Source organism: Mytilus galloprovincialis, chromosome 11 (assembly GCF_965363235.1).
Source record: "Mytilus galloprovincialis chromosome 11, xbMytGall1.hap1.1, whole genome shotgun sequence".
Lineage (NCBI taxonomy): Eukaryota > Metazoa > Mollusca > Bivalvia > Mytilida > Mytilidae > Mytilus > Mytilus galloprovincialis.
The window spans coordinates 38,271,148-38,292,031 of NC_134848.1; the positions used below are offsets into that span (position 1 = coordinate 38,271,148).

At 32.0% G+C, this 20,884-nt stretch overlaps 1 protein-coding gene across 1 annotated transcript; it reads right to left on the minus strand.

Annotated features, from left to right (window-relative positions):
* LOC143052132 (uncharacterized) lies at positions 1 to 17,189 on the minus strand. The gene is made up of 15 exons (XM_076225095.1): positions 17,136 to 17,189; positions 16,849 to 16,931; positions 15,740 to 15,811; positions 14,847 to 14,976; positions 13,957 to 14,039; positions 13,342 to 13,413; positions 11,477 to 11,603; positions 9,825 to 9,944; positions 9,340 to 9,462; positions 8,381 to 8,500; positions 5,474 to 5,593; positions 4,418 to 4,536; positions 3,513 to 3,609; positions 2,773 to 2,934; positions 1 to 1,173 (listed from the first exon to the last, which is right to left on the minus strand). Exons 5-15 carry the CDS (start codon positions 14,032 to 14,034, stop codon positions 929 to 931), a joined length of 1,383 nt encoding a protein of 460 aa, XP_076081210.1. The 5' UTR covers positions 14,035 to 14,039; positions 14,847 to 14,976; positions 15,740 to 15,811; positions 16,849 to 16,931; positions 17,136 to 17,189; the 3' UTR covers positions 1 to 928.
* Between the last annotated feature and the right edge of the window lie 3,695 nt (positions 17,190 to 20,884).

Consider the following 20,884-nt stretch of genomic DNA (forward strand, 5'->3'; position numbering starts at 1 on the left):
ATAGAGAATACACTTTAGCTTACAAGGATTGTATTATAGTATTAATGAATGGGTGTTTTTATAATGGCCCTGTTATATGTCCAAGGTCTGTAATAATGGTCAAGGAAGTCTGTAATGGCCCGAGGCTATGCCGAGGGCTATTACAGACATCCGAGGCCATTATCACTGACCGAGGACATATAACAGGGCCATTATAAAAACACCCATTTCTTAATACATTTATTAACCAACTGAACAAAAGTGAATGTGTTGCTGCTAACTTGATGTACTGTCTTATTCTTTTAATGACAGTTTATTTGAACAATATAATTTGAACTTCACCATGATAAAGCTTTAAATATACCAAAAATCCAAGATATTAAGTTGAAAGATATATGTGTTAAAAACAGGATGAACAGTGATCCCTTTATATGGTTCTTTAATGTTGGTTGCTGGTTACTAAATTAAAGAACCATATAAAGGTATTATACTCCTTACAACTTAGTTTTATTAACTTAGTTTATTAAAAACCCTAACAGGGCTTAATACAGACAAACTGGGCATTAATACAGGGCCATTACAGAAAAACAGGGCCATTACAGAAAAAACAGGGCCATTATAGAAAAACAGGGCCATTACAGAAAAAACAGGGCCATTAAAGAAAAACAGGGCCTTTACAGAAAAAAACAGGGCCATTACAGAAAATATGTAATTTTTAATAAACAGTCACTTTTGGCAATAATGCACTTAGTTGGTTAATAAAGGAAATAACATTACTACCAAACATGGCAAGGATCCATGTAAACAAGCTATAAAACACATTCAATATATTAAACAAAAAATTATTTCACAGAGAAGGTAAAGTTACATAACTAGAGAGAAAGAAATCATTGTGCTAATCAAACTTGTAATTTACTTAGTAATATGTATGTTAATATCTTTTTGTTAATCAAGATTTTCGTCGTATCATCACAATGCTCTTTGATATATCACTTCTCCATGTAACCCAGTACATTGTCCCTGCACTACCACTGTAAGGCCTATTGAGCTCAGACCCAAAACAATTGGCATACCACCAGGCACTTCTGTGTGAGACTGCACAGTTGTTACTATTATCATCGTTGTCCCGATCTTTGGTTGTGAATGGCTGTCCGTTAGATTTTTCTCTATCATCAACTGGATTCATGCTGTCACCTATGATCATCAGATAATAAAATAGAATGCAAGTCAACCTGTCACACAAACACTTCACACACACTAAAATTACAATTACACGGAAATGGATCAGACAAAGGAAATTATATGGGTCAAACACGTGTTATATAATTCTTTAATTTGTCTTTTTGAATAGTACTTTTACTTTTTAATGTATTTTTGTAATATCCATTTGACGTGAATCGGTACTTGGACATCCTGTTATTATGCCATTGTGTTATTGTGTTGTGGTAATTTTTTGGTATTTTGTTTTCATTTTTGCTTATTTGCTTTGGCTATAGCCCTTTTGTGTTTCTTTGTTACACATTTGTTTGTTTTTTTATAGTGATTAAGATTATAACACAATTTTGACTGTTGTACCCCTATTTTGACATCTTTACCTATTATCTCTTGTTTTTTTACACATGGTTGTCAATATTATAGGATTTGAAGCAACTTTCATACAAGTGAAAGGTTAAGCTGGACATAAACCATTAGTATATAGGGTTTAATCCACCATTATCCTCATAAGAAAATGCATGCATGTACCAAGTCAGGAATATGACAGTTGTTATTCATTCGTGTGATGTGTTTGAGCTTTTGATTTTGCCATTTGATTAGAGACTCGTTTTCGAATTTTCCTCGGAGTTCGGTATTTTTGTGTTTTTCCTTTTTTCACATTTTGATATCTTCTTACTTATTGTTACGACATTCGTTTGGTTAGTCTTCCGCCAATACAGAATGATAAGGGTTATAATTTGTCTTGGATACATGATTTTTCATTTGTTGGCATTGGTTTTGAACTAGCTGTCAGCAACTACTACGTACTCTTAAATTTGTCTTTTTGGTTTTTTTTTTCGGATGTATAAGTACCCTTCCACGTCCGCTCTTTGTTTTGGTAGATGTATTTCTATTTGTATCCATCTGATGAGTAAAACCTTTTCAACTGATTTTTGTAGTTTTTTTCTTATGTTGCACGTTAAAAAACTTGGACAAAGTTTTATGTTGACCCTATGGGAAAATGCATTAAATCTGAATTTCATAAAAAAAAAAGTATTACAACAAAGTCAATGAGATGTCTGCTTTGAGAATTTTGGAAATAGTGACTTTTACCATGAAACAGCAAAAATGTCAAAAAATTCAAAATGGTCAAAACATTAGGAAAATTAAAATAATTGTTGACTGGTAAGTAAACATGAGTCTTTTGAACGTTGATTTTCATAAATGGCCGCCGTTGACATGGCAACTGTAAAAATATGAAAAATTGAAAAACGGTCCATAGGTTTGAGATTTCAAAATAATTTGGCCGTACACATAATGGTAAAGGAAAATCGATTTATTAACGAAATACTGATATAGTGCAGTAAAATGTTTTTCTTCGATGATATTTACCCCTGTTGATTCGTTCTGTAAATTAGTTTCACATATTGTCAAACTGCTGAATTTTATAAAGTATCGTATTATGAAGTATGTGTTTTCTATTGGTTAAGCCGTTGCGGAGACCTATGTCCTACGGTCGTTGGTCTTTGGTGAAGTGTTCACCATTGATTTTCCCAAAGACTTTATGCAGCTTGACAATACTCATAAATGTTACCTCACCTGCATCTCCACTATATCCTGTAACTGTTAATCGGTACTTATTTCTTTCATTGTCGACGATGAAATTAGAATAATTTGCCATTCGATGAAGATTTGATTGTTCCATGTAAATACTCAATTCGTGAAATCCATTCGTCGAAATAATGTTAATATTATCATTACCTAAACAAACAAAAAGGACCATTTTGTGTTAATACAAAAAAATACTTTTTTAAGTTAAGATAACAAACTTTTATTTCAACTGTTTCATAGTTGAAAGATTATAAATATTAAAACAAGTATCATCGTACGTTAAATATGTTTTAATAATCGATGAAACAAGAGATGCAAGTGTCTATTGATGAAATCTTATCCTTTCTTTACTGAAAGGCAAATAGTTATAATTTAGTACGCCAAACGCTCGTTTCGTCTACACAAGACTCATCAGTGACGTTCATATCAAAATATTTATAAAGCCGAACAAGTACAAAGTTGAAGAACATTGAGGATCCAAAATTCCAAAAAGTTTTGCCAAATACGGCTAAGGTAATCTATGCCTAGGAAAGAAAATCCTTAAGTTTTTCGAAAAAATTCAAAGTTATGTAAACAGGAAATTTATAAAAATGACCACATTATTAATATTCATGTCAACGCCAAAGCGTTGACTCCTGGGCTGGAGATACCCTCGGGGACAAAACGCTTCAAAAATGATTCCGTTTACTAGTATGACTGAAATCTTGTCTTAATTTGAAATATTTTACCTAGCCAATATTCTCCGTATACGGAACCAAATCCTTTTTTATATTCATGCCAGGTCCGATAGAAATCAACAGAACCGTTAACACGTCTCTGTATCACCTAAAACATGGTTAATTTTATTCTCATATATTTTAAATACGTTTGAAGGAACTAAATAACAATTTCATAACATAAAAGAGAAACCTTTGTTGCAGTATTCCTGACTTGGTACAGGACCTTGTAAGAAAAAAAAATGGTGGGTTGAACCTGGTTTTGTGGCTAGCCAAACATCCGGGCGTTATGGCAATGTTAAATATACCGCTAAAATGACATCATTAATACAGACGGGAAAAGGGTACAAATAAATGCAAAAACACCAAAGACAGATTAATACATAAATAAATAATGTATTAGTTCTTTTCGACATGTTAACCACAGAATGAAAAAGAATAATTTAAGACAGTATACACAAAAACAGCTTAATAGAATTACGAAGTGTGTCTCTGTTACACGAATGGATCAACGCCACTAAAAGTAACGTCACAGGTATTTTTTTTTAAATTGATATAAATTAAGATAAAGCTTCTTGTTTTATTTGATGTATTTTATACAAGAATATAAATTCAGAATTGTGTTAGCCTTAAGAGTTGGGAATGCGTTGAATACAAAAAAATCAGTCGTCGATCTTTTTTATGACTACCCATATGATGTTGTTTCCTTTTCGTCGATTTATGTTCGATCCTTTTCAGTGTTTTTACCCATTTTAGACAAACAATGTATTTCTAACTTTTCCTCTTATTTTCAGGTGTATATATATTGTACTTGTACAGACGAACATACCAGAATATGACTAACACACTAGTAGATTAGGAAGACTTTATTGCAGTATAAAAACCATCACTTTATGACCGGTTGTATAAACACTTACAGTCCATTTTTTTGCCTGACGCATGATGCAATATACAGTCACAGCCATATCTCCCCCACCTGGATAAATAGTGTACACACCGTCATGGGAGCCTTCTACATCTTCACATTCTAGCTTCTCTATAAAACAATTAGGCTAATAAAAGTTAAATAATTGAAAGATGGGAATTTTTTTTCAAATACTTTTTATATCTTGTACATGTATCATGTGTAGGTTTATTGAGTTATATCGAGTGTTATACAATTTTTTCAAATACTAAATGATAATTTAGTCTTCGATACTTTTTCATATAAACAACTACTCGTTACATATAACAAATCTGAACTTGTTAGACACTGTGTTCGATCCGAGTCTTCCGTGGGCAAAGAAGTGCATTTGTAGTTTGTTCATCTAATGGTTGCTTAACATTCTTGAATATCTGCACATGATTCATTCAAAGTCTTCTCTAAAAGAATGAATTCATTTGAAAATCGGACTTCATTTTAAGGCTCATGTGCCTTTTCTAAACACTGTTAACAAGAAAAAAGTAACATAGAACCCTGCATCCTCAATAAAACTGTGAAATTGTGCTGAGCAACAAAAAATAATAACACCAAACTGATGTCGTTATACAAAATGTAAAATTGGTGTTATCCTTAAAATAACAGAAGCCTTAAATGTATTGTAACTAGGGCCAGTATTTACATATAATTCACATATAAAATGTACACTTCTATGCGGGAGTTACACACTGATGATACTTTCTAGGCTCAATTTGAATAAAACCCTGTCAGTCTAAAGAGTTAAATACAAATACAAAGCATTGAAATTTTTCCAATTTGACAAAAGATAAGAAAAGAATAAAGAATATGTGTCCTTCAACAGTTTCCATATAGAACTATGACTTGTTTAAAATGAATCTTATAAGCAGATCTAATATAATTATAGAAAAATATTAAATAAGAATTTGACGAAAATTGGCAACAAATACAGGAAATACAGTCCTCTTCTATTGGCCTTTGGTCATTATTTAATTCAGATTTTTCAATTTGATTAGGATAAATAACAGATATTTACTTGTTAGACACTGTGATCCTTCCAAATATTCTGACGATAAACAGCTGCATTTATTGTTTATACACCGAAAGGTTCCTTGACATTTTACACTATTACTACATGATTCGTTAAACAATTTCCCTGAAATGACAAACTGGTTGATAAATGTCCAATGTAATGGTTAAAACATTGTGAAAATAAAATTAAAATTACATTCAAATGTATTCTTAATCCCACCAAATTCCAATTATAATTCAACAATTACAATAAAATCTACATTTCTAAATACGTATGGTTGATAAACCCAGTTTCTCTAATTCTTCGTCAATTTATCCCTTTCTGCACCCATTGTATAAATAGAGAATATCATACGGCTTTTTAAATATCGCATCCGTATCAACCCGAGACACCAATATAATCCCAAGAGCTCTGCTCGAGGGATTATATTGGTTGAGGGTTGATACGATGTGTGATATTGAAAAAGCCATATTATATACACTTTATTATATACATTTACCTCAAGTAGATGTTTTTATGTGACATGACGTCATACAGATAAGGATTTTTGAAATGACGTCATACAGATTAGGTATTTGATAAAGCTTTGCAATCGATGACGTGACGTCATACAGATTAAAGGTGTGATAAAGCTTTTGCAACCGTGCTGATATCGATATCATCACGGGTGGCTGATACAGCACGCTTGCCATTGATTGTATTACACATACAATTTATCTGTATTTACTACTAAGTATATAATAAAATAAATTAATTAACGTGTGGTTCGTTTGATCTCAGTTCTTCATTGGTTAAAATCAGATTATGACGTCGAATTCTTGTTTTCCTCTGAATTTCCTATTGTGACGGCATGAACACAGGCGACCATGCCTGATGACGTCACATAGAAAGAACACATCTTTTTGCAGATCAGTCGCAAAGAAGGGATAAGTTTGCCTGCGTATTGTTTGAAAATCATTAGAGAAACAGATTCCACCACCAAATCTCGTATAATACGATATTTATCCACTCGAGACAGTTAAATTTTCAAATATTTAAAATTTAACTAGGAGATATATTACCATATTAGCCAAGTTGCAAGAAGTGTATTCCAAATTTTATCTGTGTTTCTAAACTGCGGCTTATTATAAAAGAAGATACACATTTTCAATTAGAAAATAACGTTTCCGTTTTTCATAAATTATTAAGGACAGTTTTACCCCATGTCAGTTGTTCTCTAAATGGTTGAGTTGCAGAAATATAAGCCAGAAACTGCATTTCCCATTTTTACCCATGGTGGCAATCTTGGTTGATGAAAAAGGGCGGGGGGGTATCGTAGGATCATTTTATAGAATTATATACCCTAAGAATGCTTTACGCATCACGGTTGTGTCCATCATATATTCTTGATTCTGAAGTTTTTGATTTAGTTGACTCTTTGACTGTACGTTTCAACGAAAAAAGATAGACTTGCTTAAAATAAAATGAAATTACAATCAAAAAGAAAATGAATGGAGCAACACAAACGACACTAAAATTGTTTATAAAATTGATTTCTGCCAGCTTCATAGTTCCTGCTTTACTAATTACACCAGTTACAATGAGTCATTTTAAGTAAAAAAACAAATTACGTTAACTAGAAATATCCGCTTAACCGAACTTATACCCCGCGTACAATAACGAGGTTGAGTAAAGCAAAGCAGCTGAAATTCCGAGGCTTCTTGTTATATGATGAAAACCATATTTTATAGCTCAATTTAATAGAAACTGTTCTAACTAGAAACTCATGTAAGATTTAATCATAAAAAAATTCAACAGATTGACAATTCTTTTTTAAATAATAAGAGCGTTCTTTTCAATCCTTCTTGACATATCCCGTTGAATAATTTTAGATTTATTCAAAATAATACAATATCAAACAAATCCTCAAAACACTGCCGATTGTAGACCTATATGGCGAATATGTGCGTGTTTTAAATATATAATATATTTGTTGTCGAGTGTTATACAATTTTTTCAAATACTAAATGATAATTTAGTCTTCGATACTTTTTCATATAAACAACTACTCATTACATATAACAAATCTGAACTTGTTAGACACTGTGTTCCATCCGAGTCTTCCGTGGGCAAAGAAGTGCATTTGTAGTTTATTCATCTAAAGGTTGCTTGACATTCTTGAATATCTGCACATGATTCATTCAAAGTATTCTCTAAAAGAATGAATTCATTTGATAATCGGACTTCATTTTAAGGCTCATGTGCCTTTTCTAAACACTGTTAACAAGAGAAAAGTAACATAGAACCCTGCATCCTCAATAAAACTGTGAAATTGTGCTGAGCAACAAAAAAAAATAATAACACCAAACTGATGTCGTTATATAAAATGTAAAATTGGCGTTATCCTTAAAATAATAGAAGCCTTAAATGTATTGTAACTAGGGCCAGTATTTACATATAACTCACATATAAAATGTACACTTCTCTGCGGGAGTTACACACTGATGATACTTTTTAGGTTCAATTTGAATAAAACCCTGTCAGTCTAAAGAGTTAAATACAAATACAAAGCCTTGAAATTTTTCCAATTTGACAAAAGATAAGTAGTTATCAAAAGTACCAGGATTATAATTTTATACGCCAGACGCGCGTTTCGTCTACATAAGACTCATCAGTGACGCTCAGATCAAAAAAGTTAAAAAGCCAAGACAAGAATTAAGAATATGTGTCCTTCAACAGTTTCGATACAGAACTATGACTTGTTTAAAATGAATTTTAGAAGCAGATCTAATATAATTATAGAAAAATATTAAATAAAAATATAGCGAAAATGGGCAACAAATATAGGAAATACAGTCCTCTTCTATTGGCCTTTGGTTATTATTTAATTCAGATTTTTCAACTTGATTAGGATAAATAACAGATATTTACTTGTTAGACACTGTGATCCTTCCAAATATTCTGAGGATAAACAGCTGCATTTATTGTTAATACACCGAAAGGTGCCTTGACATTTTACACTATTACTACATGATTCGTTATACAACTTCCCTGAAATGACAAACTGGTTGATAAATTTCCAATGTAATGGTTAAAACATTGTGAAAATAAAATTAAAATTACATTCAAATGTATTCTTAATCGCACCAAATTCCAATTATAATTCAACAATTATAATAAAATCTACATTTTTAAATACGTATGGTTGATAAACCCAGTTTCTCTAATTCTTCGTCAATTTATCCCTATTTGCACCCATTGTATAAAAAAAATTAATCAACGTGTGGTTCGTTTGATCTCAGTTCTGCATTGGTTAAAATCAGATTATGACGTCGAATTCTTGTTTTCCTCTGGATTTCCTATTGTGACGGCATGAAAAAAGGCGACCATGTCTGATGACGTCACATAGAAAGAACATCAGTCGCAAAGAAGGGATAAGTTTGCCTGCGTATTGTTTGAAAATCATTAGAGAAACAGATTCCACCACTAAATCTCGTGTAAAACGATATTTATCCACTCTCGACAGTTAAATTTTAAATATTTGAAAATTTAACTGTCTCGAGTGGATAAATATCGTTTTACATTCGATGCAGTGGTAGAATCTATCTTTATATTTCTTTAAACATCTGTTAACAAATCGTGGGTTCTGTTGAGTTCAGAACCCGAATCGGTACAAATGAATGCTGAACTGCTGTGAAATAATCAAAACAAAGCATTCTAAATAATAAACGAGTAAAAAACATCATTTGAAAGCGTTGTCCTTACAAAAGGAAACACAATTTACAGGGTAATTACTTAAGTATTTTTGTTAGTCGTGTTGTCATTTGTAAATCTATCAAAAAGAAAGATTTTTTTTAAGTATTTGCCAAAACTATAATCGACATATTTACCTGTTAAACAGGACGATCCGTTCCAATAGTCAACGCTAGCATCACATTTACAATATCCATGATTGCAGTACAAGGTATCAAGACACTCGTCGGATGAACTACAGGTTGAATGAAACGTTTTCTCTGTATTGTATGAAATAAAGGGTATAATTAAAATATATGCAAATATTCAAACATACTTTTTATGAAGATTTTATATATTTACTGAAATGTCGTTGATATAGTTATAATGAACTGAATATTTTTTAAAACAAGTTCTTATATTAAGATATTCCATTATTCAAAAAATTAATAACATATATATCAATTCGTATTAAACACCTGATTCAAATTTCATACAGGGAACTCACCACTGCGTTTACCCAAAAACACAGAATAACGAGAAATCAATTTGAATACCCCAAATGATATGGATAATCCTTTCACATGTCAACATGATATTAAAACATACGCGGTTGCAAATATATAACCTGCAAAACACATACTTGGTTCACACAAAGATCCATTCCAAAACTTATTTACTACACATTTGCAGATGTTTTGTTCGCAACTCAGAGACTGTTTACATTGGTGATCACTGGTGCATCTTTCACTAACATTTTGTCCTTCAAATATAATCAGAAACAAGTATTGTGATTGTAATTTATTTTCAAATAAGCAAATTCAAATATTGTTCTCGTGATAAAACAATTCAGCATATTTCATTATGGATTATTAGGTTATGTTTCATCTACTATTTATAACAGCAACCATTCCAGTAGTTCTTTAAAAAAAAGTTTGAAGTAAGCTCAAACATAATTATATTCCTTAATTGAGATATGAATTTTGGAATAATATGTTAATTGAATACAAATAACTGCCATCAGTATTTGTCATTGACAGAATTTTGTGGTAGTTATCATCATATTTAAAACGAATCATAACAGGGTCTTCATCATCCGCTAGAATAACACTAAATTAGAACTATTTTTTTTTCACTGCCCGTAATTCTTAAATGTTTGGGAGATTATGCACATGACAAAGGATATATCAATACATTTTCACCAATACACAAACGTCATTTCTGGGCCTTTTATAGCTGACTATGCGGTATGGGCTTTGCCCATTGTTGAAAGCCGTACAGTGACCTATAAATGTTAATTTTTGTGTCAATTGGTCTCTTATGGAGAGTTGTCTTATTGGCAAACATACCACATCTTCTTTTTTATATTGCTAGTATAGTGTGTGATGTAACTTTTTTCCGATTTTTAACCAGTAAACAATAATACTTATAGTTAGGAGCATATCAACTTTAGACTTACTTTTGTAACAAGTCTTTACGCCCCAATAAAATTGTTCAGATTGACACTTGCATGTACCATTTAGACAAACCAAATTTCCGATGCATTCATTTGTAGTGGAACAGGTATTGTTGATTATTTTCACTGGAATGAAGTTACATTTCATATCAATATATATACCTTATGTAAATGACTGTGTCAGCATCATAACATATATAGATTAATATATATGCATACATCGATTCCTTAACTAAGCATGTTTTTGCTTAAATGAGCACATTGCACAATTTGTAAAGTTATAATTGTATTGTATCAATTTATTATGGATTAACACGGACAAACCATTGAACGCAGAAAATGATAGTGCATGTTTCATGTTAAAGTTTTTGGTTAAAGTTTATGGTCAAGGTAGTTTTTGATGAAGTTGAAGTCCAATCAACTTGTAACTTAGTATACATGTTCCCTATGCCAAATTAGAGTTTTTACCCCAATTTCACGGTCCACTAAACATAGAAAATGCGAGTGGGGCATCCGTGTACTATGGACATATTCTGGTTTATGGTTAATATTGCTACTATTGACATCGAAAATAGTCTACAATAACGTACATGTTAATTATCACAACCATTAATATACAATAAATGGTATTAATCATCGTTCAAGAATCGTATGTTCATTTCTGAAAATGCTGACTGAAAGCCATTCGTATTTCAAAGAATTCCTAAATTTAATGTACATTTGTAAGCGTACGTTTTCTTAAAATATGATCTTCCACATAAAGCAAGTAAACGATCACGTTTAAAAATCTTACAAATATTCAAAAAATAGTTAACGAACTTGTTTGATTCAATACATACGAGGGACATGGTTACACTGCAAGTCATGGTTACAAAATACAGCACCAGAGCAACAAGATTCACATTCTTGATGTACACCATCAGACGAACGACGACCTAATATGTTTGAATAGCCTTGGGTGCAAAGCTGAAATTACACATGAGATACACATTCATATTATAAGTATACTAAACCCCTAACGGGAAGAATTGTGCCTGATATGCATATGATGAAATCATAATCTTTCAATCAGTTTAATTGAAGTCTGGAGCTGGCATGTCAGTTAACTGCTAGTAGTCTGTTGTTATTTATGTATTATTGTCATTTTGTTTATTTTCTTTGGTTACATCTTCTGACATCAGACTCGGACTTCTCTTGAACTGAATTTTAATGTGCGTATTGTTATGCGTTTACTTTTCTACATTGGCTAGAGGTATAGGGGGAGGGTTGAGATCTCATAAACATGTTTAACCCCGCCGCATTTTTGCGCCTGTCCCAAGTCGGGAGCCTCTGGCCTTTGTTAGTCTTGTATTATTTTCAATTTTAGTTTCTTATGTACAATTTGGAGATTAGTATGGCGTTCATTATCACTGAATTAGTATATATTTGTTTATGGGCCAGCTGTAGAACGCCTCCGGGTGCGGGAATTTCTCGCTACATTGAAGATCTGTTGGTGACCTTCTGCTGCTGTCTTTTCTATTATCGTGTTGTTGTCTCTTTGACACATTCCCCATTTCCATTCACAATTCTATATACAGGTTTCATGACGAGTCAGAATGGGATGTGCCTTTATATCAACTCGAGTTATTTGATTTTAATTTAACTTTAAACGAACCTTCAGCAATTTTATTATTGTTATCTAAATTACACAACGAGAGTTGATATCGAGAGATATACAGATTTCACAAGTTGTTAAACTTTTTCTTGTATGGCATTTTTTGTCAAGACTCTGAATGTGTTAAATTAAATATTCCGCGAAAGGTTGATTTTGTCTTTTGTACATTCAGGTATGACGTCATATGTCCTTTACAGATGGCAAACTTAAACATCTGACAGTTTAAGACTTTGTGTACGCTTCAGAATGTAATAACTTTTGACAAAAAGAAGATTTTTTGGTGACATGTATTTATTATTTTATTGAAGAATTCACATAGATGTATGTTACGATGGATGATGTGGCATCATCTAACTTTTAAAAGTCATCAATGACCTAACCAATAGCCAATGGAAATGCCATAACATCGTCTTGTAATACTCTATTGGCCAATCAAATTAAAGCATTTTTTTGTATCATATTCCGAACAGAGAAATATATATTCACGCAAGTTATAGATTACAGGCCACGACCATACGGGAATGACCAAGTATTCATTTGAGTAAGTTCGTGATGTAACAAAGTTAAATTCACCACAACTGTATATTTCAGTGTTGATAACAAATATGGTACTGTCATTATATGTTTGAAGATGGCACTATTTTGGCATGCGATTGAAAAACGACAAAAGAAATCCAAATATTTCAATGAAAATCCTCCTTCAGATGGTCATAACACAAACGATTGACGGATATGTATATTTTGAATTTAGAGCTATGCCATTTGTTTTTATTGATATTACTCAATGGCTTTGTTCTTTAATTCACAGTAAATAGATAAATTAACAGATTACAAAGAATTCTGTTCTATTCAGTGATATGCCGTCTCAAACTTACTTAGAGACAAACACTTAAATAGTACATGTATGCAATTATGGTGTAGCAAACAATCATTTCGTACTTTTGACAACATAAAAACTTATTCGTACCTATAAGCAAATGTGAAATGTCATAAAATCAGATTTGTTTACTTCATAACAAGCTATGTCTATGAGATACTTTAAATACTTACCGACGAATGCTTACAACCAACATCAAAAAGTTGTTGTTTCGTATGAGTTGTGTATTTATGAAGATAGCAAATCTATAACAAATAGATACTGTTATATTATAAAAATGGATTTATAAATATGTACATGCTAATCTTAAGAAAAAAAAACCGCATTGAACATGAAACAAATGTTGCCTGAAAGAATATCTACAATACGTATTTCGCAGTTACCATTGTTTTTGAAATGAAAGATTAAATTATCTTTATTTGTATTGCAAATTAAAAAGCCTTTTTTAAATTGCTGCGGTGGTCTAGAGTGATAGTTCCAATCTCGAAGGGTTGTGAACTAGATCACCAGGTGACTCAAACAATAGACTATTAATTTTGTATCAACCGTTTTTCCAATAACCTCCATGCATTACAGAATTAAAGCAAATCTATTCGGTTCGCCTTTCAGATTGAAGTTCTAGGGTACGGTGACATATATTCATATGGACCATTACCTTATCCCATAGCTATGAATTAAACAGCATAGCGTTTCCTTTTAATCGCTTCAGCATGTTCTTGAATATGCACTTAATTTGTCACTATGTCTTTTACAGCCATCATTTATAATCATTCTTTATATAATCATACCTCATCTTTTGCACACGTTGTTTCATTTTTGCACATTTTAGGATCTTCAATTTCACTGCATGATAAACATTTCTGCATTGGAACTGTTATCAAAAAGGTTAAATGTTGAAACATAGCGCCACATGAGTAATATCAACAGATTTTAAAATACATTTTGACTGTATAAGTAGATATACGAAAATGTGGTATGACTATCAATTAGACAACTCTCCATCTTAGTCATAATTTGTAAAATATAAACTAATATGAGTCAAAGTACGATTTTCAACACGGAGCCATGGCTCACTCCGAACAGCAAGCTATAAAGGACGCCAAAAAATGACTTAACTGTGTAAAACTATTCAAAACAGGAAAACCAACCGTCTAACCTTTTAGAAAAGAACGAGAAACACTTATCAACAAGAGAAAAACACCGAAAAACTTGTTCGTGACTTAATAGAGGTGTAAACAAATGCACAAAGATTCACAACTAATTTGGAAACATACATTCTACGATTAAATCTCGTGATAAAATAATGCTTAACTTGTGACATTCCAAATAAACTAAAAAGTCAACGCATTATTAAAATAATTAATGCGATATGTTGTGGGTGACGTTCATAAATTATAAACTGTTTGACGTCAGCTCAACTTGAACAATTTCTTTGATGCATAAACTTATATACACCAACTAAGGAAATATACCAGTTAGGTGTGTTATTGTTCAATGGGTCCCTGTAGTTTGTAAGACCACGTGGACCTTATCTAAAAGAAGAAGTTTGTTATATTCATTCATTTTTTTTGGTAAAAATCCAAGGTATGAAATACATCACAATAATTGTTTCGGATAAATTTCGGGAAGCCCTGGTATAATCGTTAAATCTAAGATACAATAAACAAATCATACATACCACTAATTTTATCATTGCATGAAAGATGAGCATTGCATACATCTGTGTTATTACAACATTTATGACACAACACATGACTATGATCACTGCGTCTACCAAAAACGTGTACCGTTAAATCTTTCTGACATAACTATTAATATAAAACAAACAAATATATTAAAAATGTTAACTCAATAAGATGTCTTTTCCGCAATAATCTGCTTTCCAAAATAGATTGATTTCCCAATTAAATGCAAAATTCGTGACTGCAAGAACTTAATATGTAAAAGTCAAAACAATTTATCCGAAAACAAACGAGATTCTTGAAGATGACTAGATTTTTTTGGACTTTATGGAGTCGAAAAAGCGTTGATCGTCTTTAAATTTCAAAAATGAAGCGCTTCGAACTAAATGTGCCTTGGTCATCAGGTCTTCCTACACTACGAAGTTTGAAAAATGAATATATATTTCATCAATGAGATAATACTGTCATGATTGTTTATTTTCGTAACAAAACTGATATAACACAGTGAACACAAACATGATAATAAAATCCTTATACGCCTACTATTAAATTAGTTATCAAAGGTACCAGGATTATAAATTAGTACGCCAGACGCGCGTTTCGTCTACATAAGACTCATCAGTGACGCTCATATCAAAATAATTACAAAGCCAAACAAGTACAAAGTTGAAGAGCATTGAGGATCCAAAATTAAAGGCCGTACGCAGACCTATACATTTTTATTTGTAATATTCTACGTCATTTGGTTTCTGATCTCGTGGCCTTCATACCGCATCTTCTTAATTCTTATAATATATGACGCATTAGTACAACACTGTTCTCCGCTTTCTTTATCTCAAACATGGGTTATTTCTTCTATTACAAAGCAACAATGAAAGTCGACAGTTACCTCTGGATACGCACATCCAACGTCGTATCTATTCTCATTGCCGTTTGTTGTGTACTTTTGGATGAAGCAAACCTGAAAAAATGAGTTTGATTTTGGCACAGTGTTTTTTCTTCAATATATAAATATAATGTTATCTTTACAAGACAATAGATTTATTTCGATAAAAAATACTTTGAATTAGAAAGTTCTATGTCAACATACAGTTCAGCTCAAATATTTTTATAAAAAAAAGTTGAATACAAAACAAAAAGTAACGAACAAGTGACAATCACGATAGATTAAGGTGTTACAAGTGTACCATAAGCCTGAATCATCTTAACAGACTCGGATTAGATCTTTGCAAATTACTAATTGTAGACAAACTGATTTGAGATTTTAATTAGTAAATATTCCGTATCAGACCTTTAGTATTCGATCTGATTTATGTTTACCAACAACTTCTGAACTTCTTTTTTTAATAATTACGATACAGACGAAGAAGACAAATATTATCCTTTTACGAATTTAACTCATTGCCCTTGACTAACTTCTGATTATGATGATATGTTTATGAGAAGAATGTTTAAAAATGTACAAGTTGAACGTAACCTTCTGAACACAGGCACCGAAAGAAATCAAGAAATATAGAACATACTATGTCTGAGATACAGATATTTTACTGTCAGTTTAAAAAGTAGTTAACATTTTAAACGAAATAAAAAAAAGCATAGGAGTTATCATACTATGAAACAACACAAAGTGGTGTTCAGTTACAACAGATTCATTTAGAATATACAAATCAAGGAGAAAAGTCAAACCTAAGGGAATCGAATCACCTTCAAACTTAAAAGTAAAATGTACATAATTAAATTGTGAACTGTTAAGATTTTGTTTTAGTTTGATCTGAACCAAGTTTATTACATACAAACTAAAGCAAGGAAACTGCCTGGCAAAGTAATGCATCATTTTTAACAAAACACTAAGACATTGTAGACTACCTATATCATAACAAAACAATTACATTAATTTATATGACAAAGTAGTTAGGGATGTTTTCATAACACGAATGTAATTATGTAATAAAAGTGCACATGATAAGGGTGTCGTTATTTTAAGTTTTTATAACTAACCTCGTCATTCTTGCATACTTCATTTCCTGTACATAATTCTCCCTCAGCAAGATTATTACACGACAAGCAGATTGTACCAGAATCTATGATAATAGTTTGTTTAAATTATAACAATATAAAATGGATTAAATGGTAATTTGATATCAAAATGAAACATGCAACAAATACGTTTTAAACAAATATAATAGCCTTCAAAGTGTGCTAACATTTTTATCTTTCAAAGTTATAGTTTTGTTGATTAAAATTTATGATATAAACGAATTTTGCAAATTTGTCTGCATACTCACTGGTTTTTTGAAAGAGAACTATAAAAACCAATATAAAAAGGGTCCATAATTCTGTAAAATAAACACAATGTTATATTAAATCAGAAGAATGAAAGATCGCCTTAACTTACAAAATATATTAAAAAACATATAGAAAAAAGGTACATGATACTGTAAAATATACACATATTGTTTTCAAGCAATATTTTCGTTGTAAAATTGGTCTTTGAAATGTGTCATTAAGGGCATACGATACAGTTTTAATCCCGTATTTACATTTTGATAAACATTTCCATATTGACTATTTTTTACCTGATTAAATCAAATATGTAATAAATGATATACCTTCATGTGCTACTTTTTAAGTAAAATGAGGTCGAAATTTTGTATATTTGCTCAAAATTCGGATTTGTGGCCGTACTTTACCTTTCGAAAGAAAAACATAACTTTTTTGTTTTAAAAGATAAACACAAATTGTTTTTTGTTAAATAATTTGTAATTTGTGTATTTTATAAGTATTATAAAAAAATATTAATTTTTTTCTCAGAAATAACTCATATTTATTAAATGTTTATGAATGTAGAAAAAAAACATCATTTTTTGCTGTATATTTATCAAATTTAAAAAAAAAGCACTATTTACGTTTTCATGAAAATTGGCACACATAATCCTTTGACGTAATCAAACCAAATGGCATTGTGAAAATGAGGGGTCCATGAACCCATTTTCAAGTTAAATCAGTTTTAAATGATAAAAATCAGTCGAAAACTGAATCTTTTCCAGATAAGTCATAGTTTGACGTCGCGAAAACAACAATTTACGTTAGCAACGTCACTACCTCCCCTGTAACTGTATCGTATGCCCTTAAAAGAATAAAATTTGACTTTTAACTTGTATAGCAAATAATATGTTTTACAAATATTGATCTATCTTTTCTCCAAATGAAAGTTGCTTGTAAATATAAACGTTAAATACATGTTCATTTGTTTATTTAAACTAATTTGTCGTGTTAAATATAAGGTATTTTTTGTTATGTTTCGTTCCGTACAATGTTTTTGTTTTAAAATACTGTTCTGGAACATTTCTACATGCTTTCCATACATACTTTTTATGTGATTATCTCCCTTTATCAACACAACTCGTGTATTCTCGATTCAGAACTTTGGATCATTTTTTGGCGTTTTATTGTCCACCACACTGTAAGTTATGCTATTTTTGTATTATTATGTATATTTTTATATGTACCGCTAGTTTCTTAATGATTTCTATGACGATTTGAAGTAATTTCACGTAAAAGCCTTTGCAAACATCAGATTTTGATTATCATACATTGTATCATTTTTCGGGCATTTAAGCAAGTTAAATACAGGATTGAAAATTGTATTTTTGACTACGTAATATGTGTTTGTAAAATTACTTAAGGTTGTGTTTATTTTATCTTTTGTAGTTTTACCTTTTGACATCCAATAAAGATGTGTTTGGAGAACTTTGTGCTTAATTGCATGTTGGATACAATCGGTTAAACTAACTGTAACCCCCGGGATCGGACAGAACAGTCAAAAAGTGTGACGATAAAATACATCGACATGGCTGATTCAGAAAAACGTCTCCGGACTCATACAGAACAGAGAGCAGAAATGTACGAAACAACACGAGATAAGTACATCATTTCTCTCGAAGATTAATGGAAGCGTGTAGATAACAGTATGAATACCGCTTCACAGAAAAGTGAACAGAAGGACATTTCTAACGCAAGAAAAAAATGTTCTATACAATATGAGATATTTTGTAAAATTTCAGAAGAAGTGAAAGACTTCATTGTAAGGACAAACACTGCACAAAGTAAAGGAGACTTTGATAAGCTTAGACTTACTGTTGACCAACGGGTCAAAGCGGTAAACGACACATTCGCAAATATTGATGCCATTGAACAATCACTACTAGAATCTGCATCTCATCAAAGTTCTTAAATTAAGAAAAGGTCTAAATCTCGCAGTACTACTGAATCTTCGTCTTCTAAAAGAACAGTGAGAACTCGTTCTAGTTACGATAATATATCATCTGAAGTTTTGAAATTAAAAGCAAACGCTGCAGCAGCTAAAGTTTGCATGGAATTTGCACAAAAAGAGTCAGAGTTGCGCAAACAAAATTCTCTTTTGGAAGAAGAACAAAAGCTCATTAATGCTAAAGCAAACGCTTCGTTAGAACGTAAAAAGGTTGAAACAGAAGCAAACATCAAACGTATACAACACCAGAAAGAGGCGGAAGTGGCTGAGGCAGAATATAGAGTTTTAGAAAGTGAAATAGACACTGAATCTGATGAGTCAGATCTGACCCCAGAGAAATTAAAACTAAATGGAAATATAGATCCTGCTGAAAGAACTGCAAAATTTTTAAGTCAACAATCGCAATTGAAGGATACAAGTAATATAGAGGATATAAAACAGCAGCGCAATTGGCCTAGTTATAGAATCATTAGATGGGAGCACAAACTTTCAGCTTCCAACTTTGATTGAATGCGACATACCGAACATCAGAGAGGAGATCCCACCACGATCACCTCCGGGAAATCGCCGATTAAATACCTGAAATTGATGACACCGCTCCTATCTTACTATTGATTGGTCGTGACTTACCAGAAGCACATCATGTGATAGATCAGCTTACAGGTCATAATTACTCTCCATAGGCACAGACACTACGTTTAGGTTGGGTGATAGTTGGTGAAACATGTCTTAACCAGTTTCATCGTCCTGATACAGTTACCGTCAATAAAACTTACATGTTACGCAACGGTAGATCGTCAATTTGTGAGCCGTGTCAAAATAATTTTGAAATTAAGGAGAACTTATCAGCAGATTCATTTGACACAAATTGTTACCTCTCCGATTCAGAGTCAGAAATATTCGCAAGGACAAATGATGATGATACCATTAGAATGTCAATCGAAGATAAGGAGTTTCTTCAAATTATGGATCAAACCGTTTCTAAAGATGCACAAGGTTATTGGGAAGCACCTCTATCTTTTCGATCACCGAAGTCGAAGCTTCCGAATAATCGAATTAAAGTACTGCGACGAGCAAAGTCCCTAGACTTCACACTTCGAAAGAATAATGTTAAAAGAGAACACTTTTTTAGCATTCATGCAAAAGATCTTCGACAACAATCATGCTGAAATCGCGACTGCTTTGTCAGATGGAAAAGAAAGCTGGTACTTACCTATTTTTGGGGTATACCATCCCAAGAATCCCACACAAATCAGAGTAGTTTTCGATTCATCGGCCAAATATGACAATACTTCATTGAACGATGTCCTCAATACTGGTCCAGATTTAATTAATAGTCTTGTGGGTGTTCTGTTACGTTTCCGCCAAGATCTTGTCGCTATCACCGCTGATATCCAGCAGATGTTCTATTGCTTTGTTGTAAGTGAAAAACACAGGATTTTTTTGCGTTTCTTTTGGTATAAAGATAACGACCCGCAGAATGAACTTATCGAATAATGTATGCGAGTGCACGTCTTTGGGAACAGTCCATCCCCGGCAGTAGCTACATACGGACTAAGGACAACCGCACAATCTGGTAAAGAAACTTATGGATCCGATGTTTTAGATTTCGTTAACAGAAATTTCTATGTTGATGATGGACTTATGTCACTACCGACAGCTTCCGAAGCTATCGATCTCATAAAAGAACACAGGAAACATTGATGAAAAAAGGAAACTTGCGATTACATAGAATAGCATCTAACAATCAGGACGTCATGAATG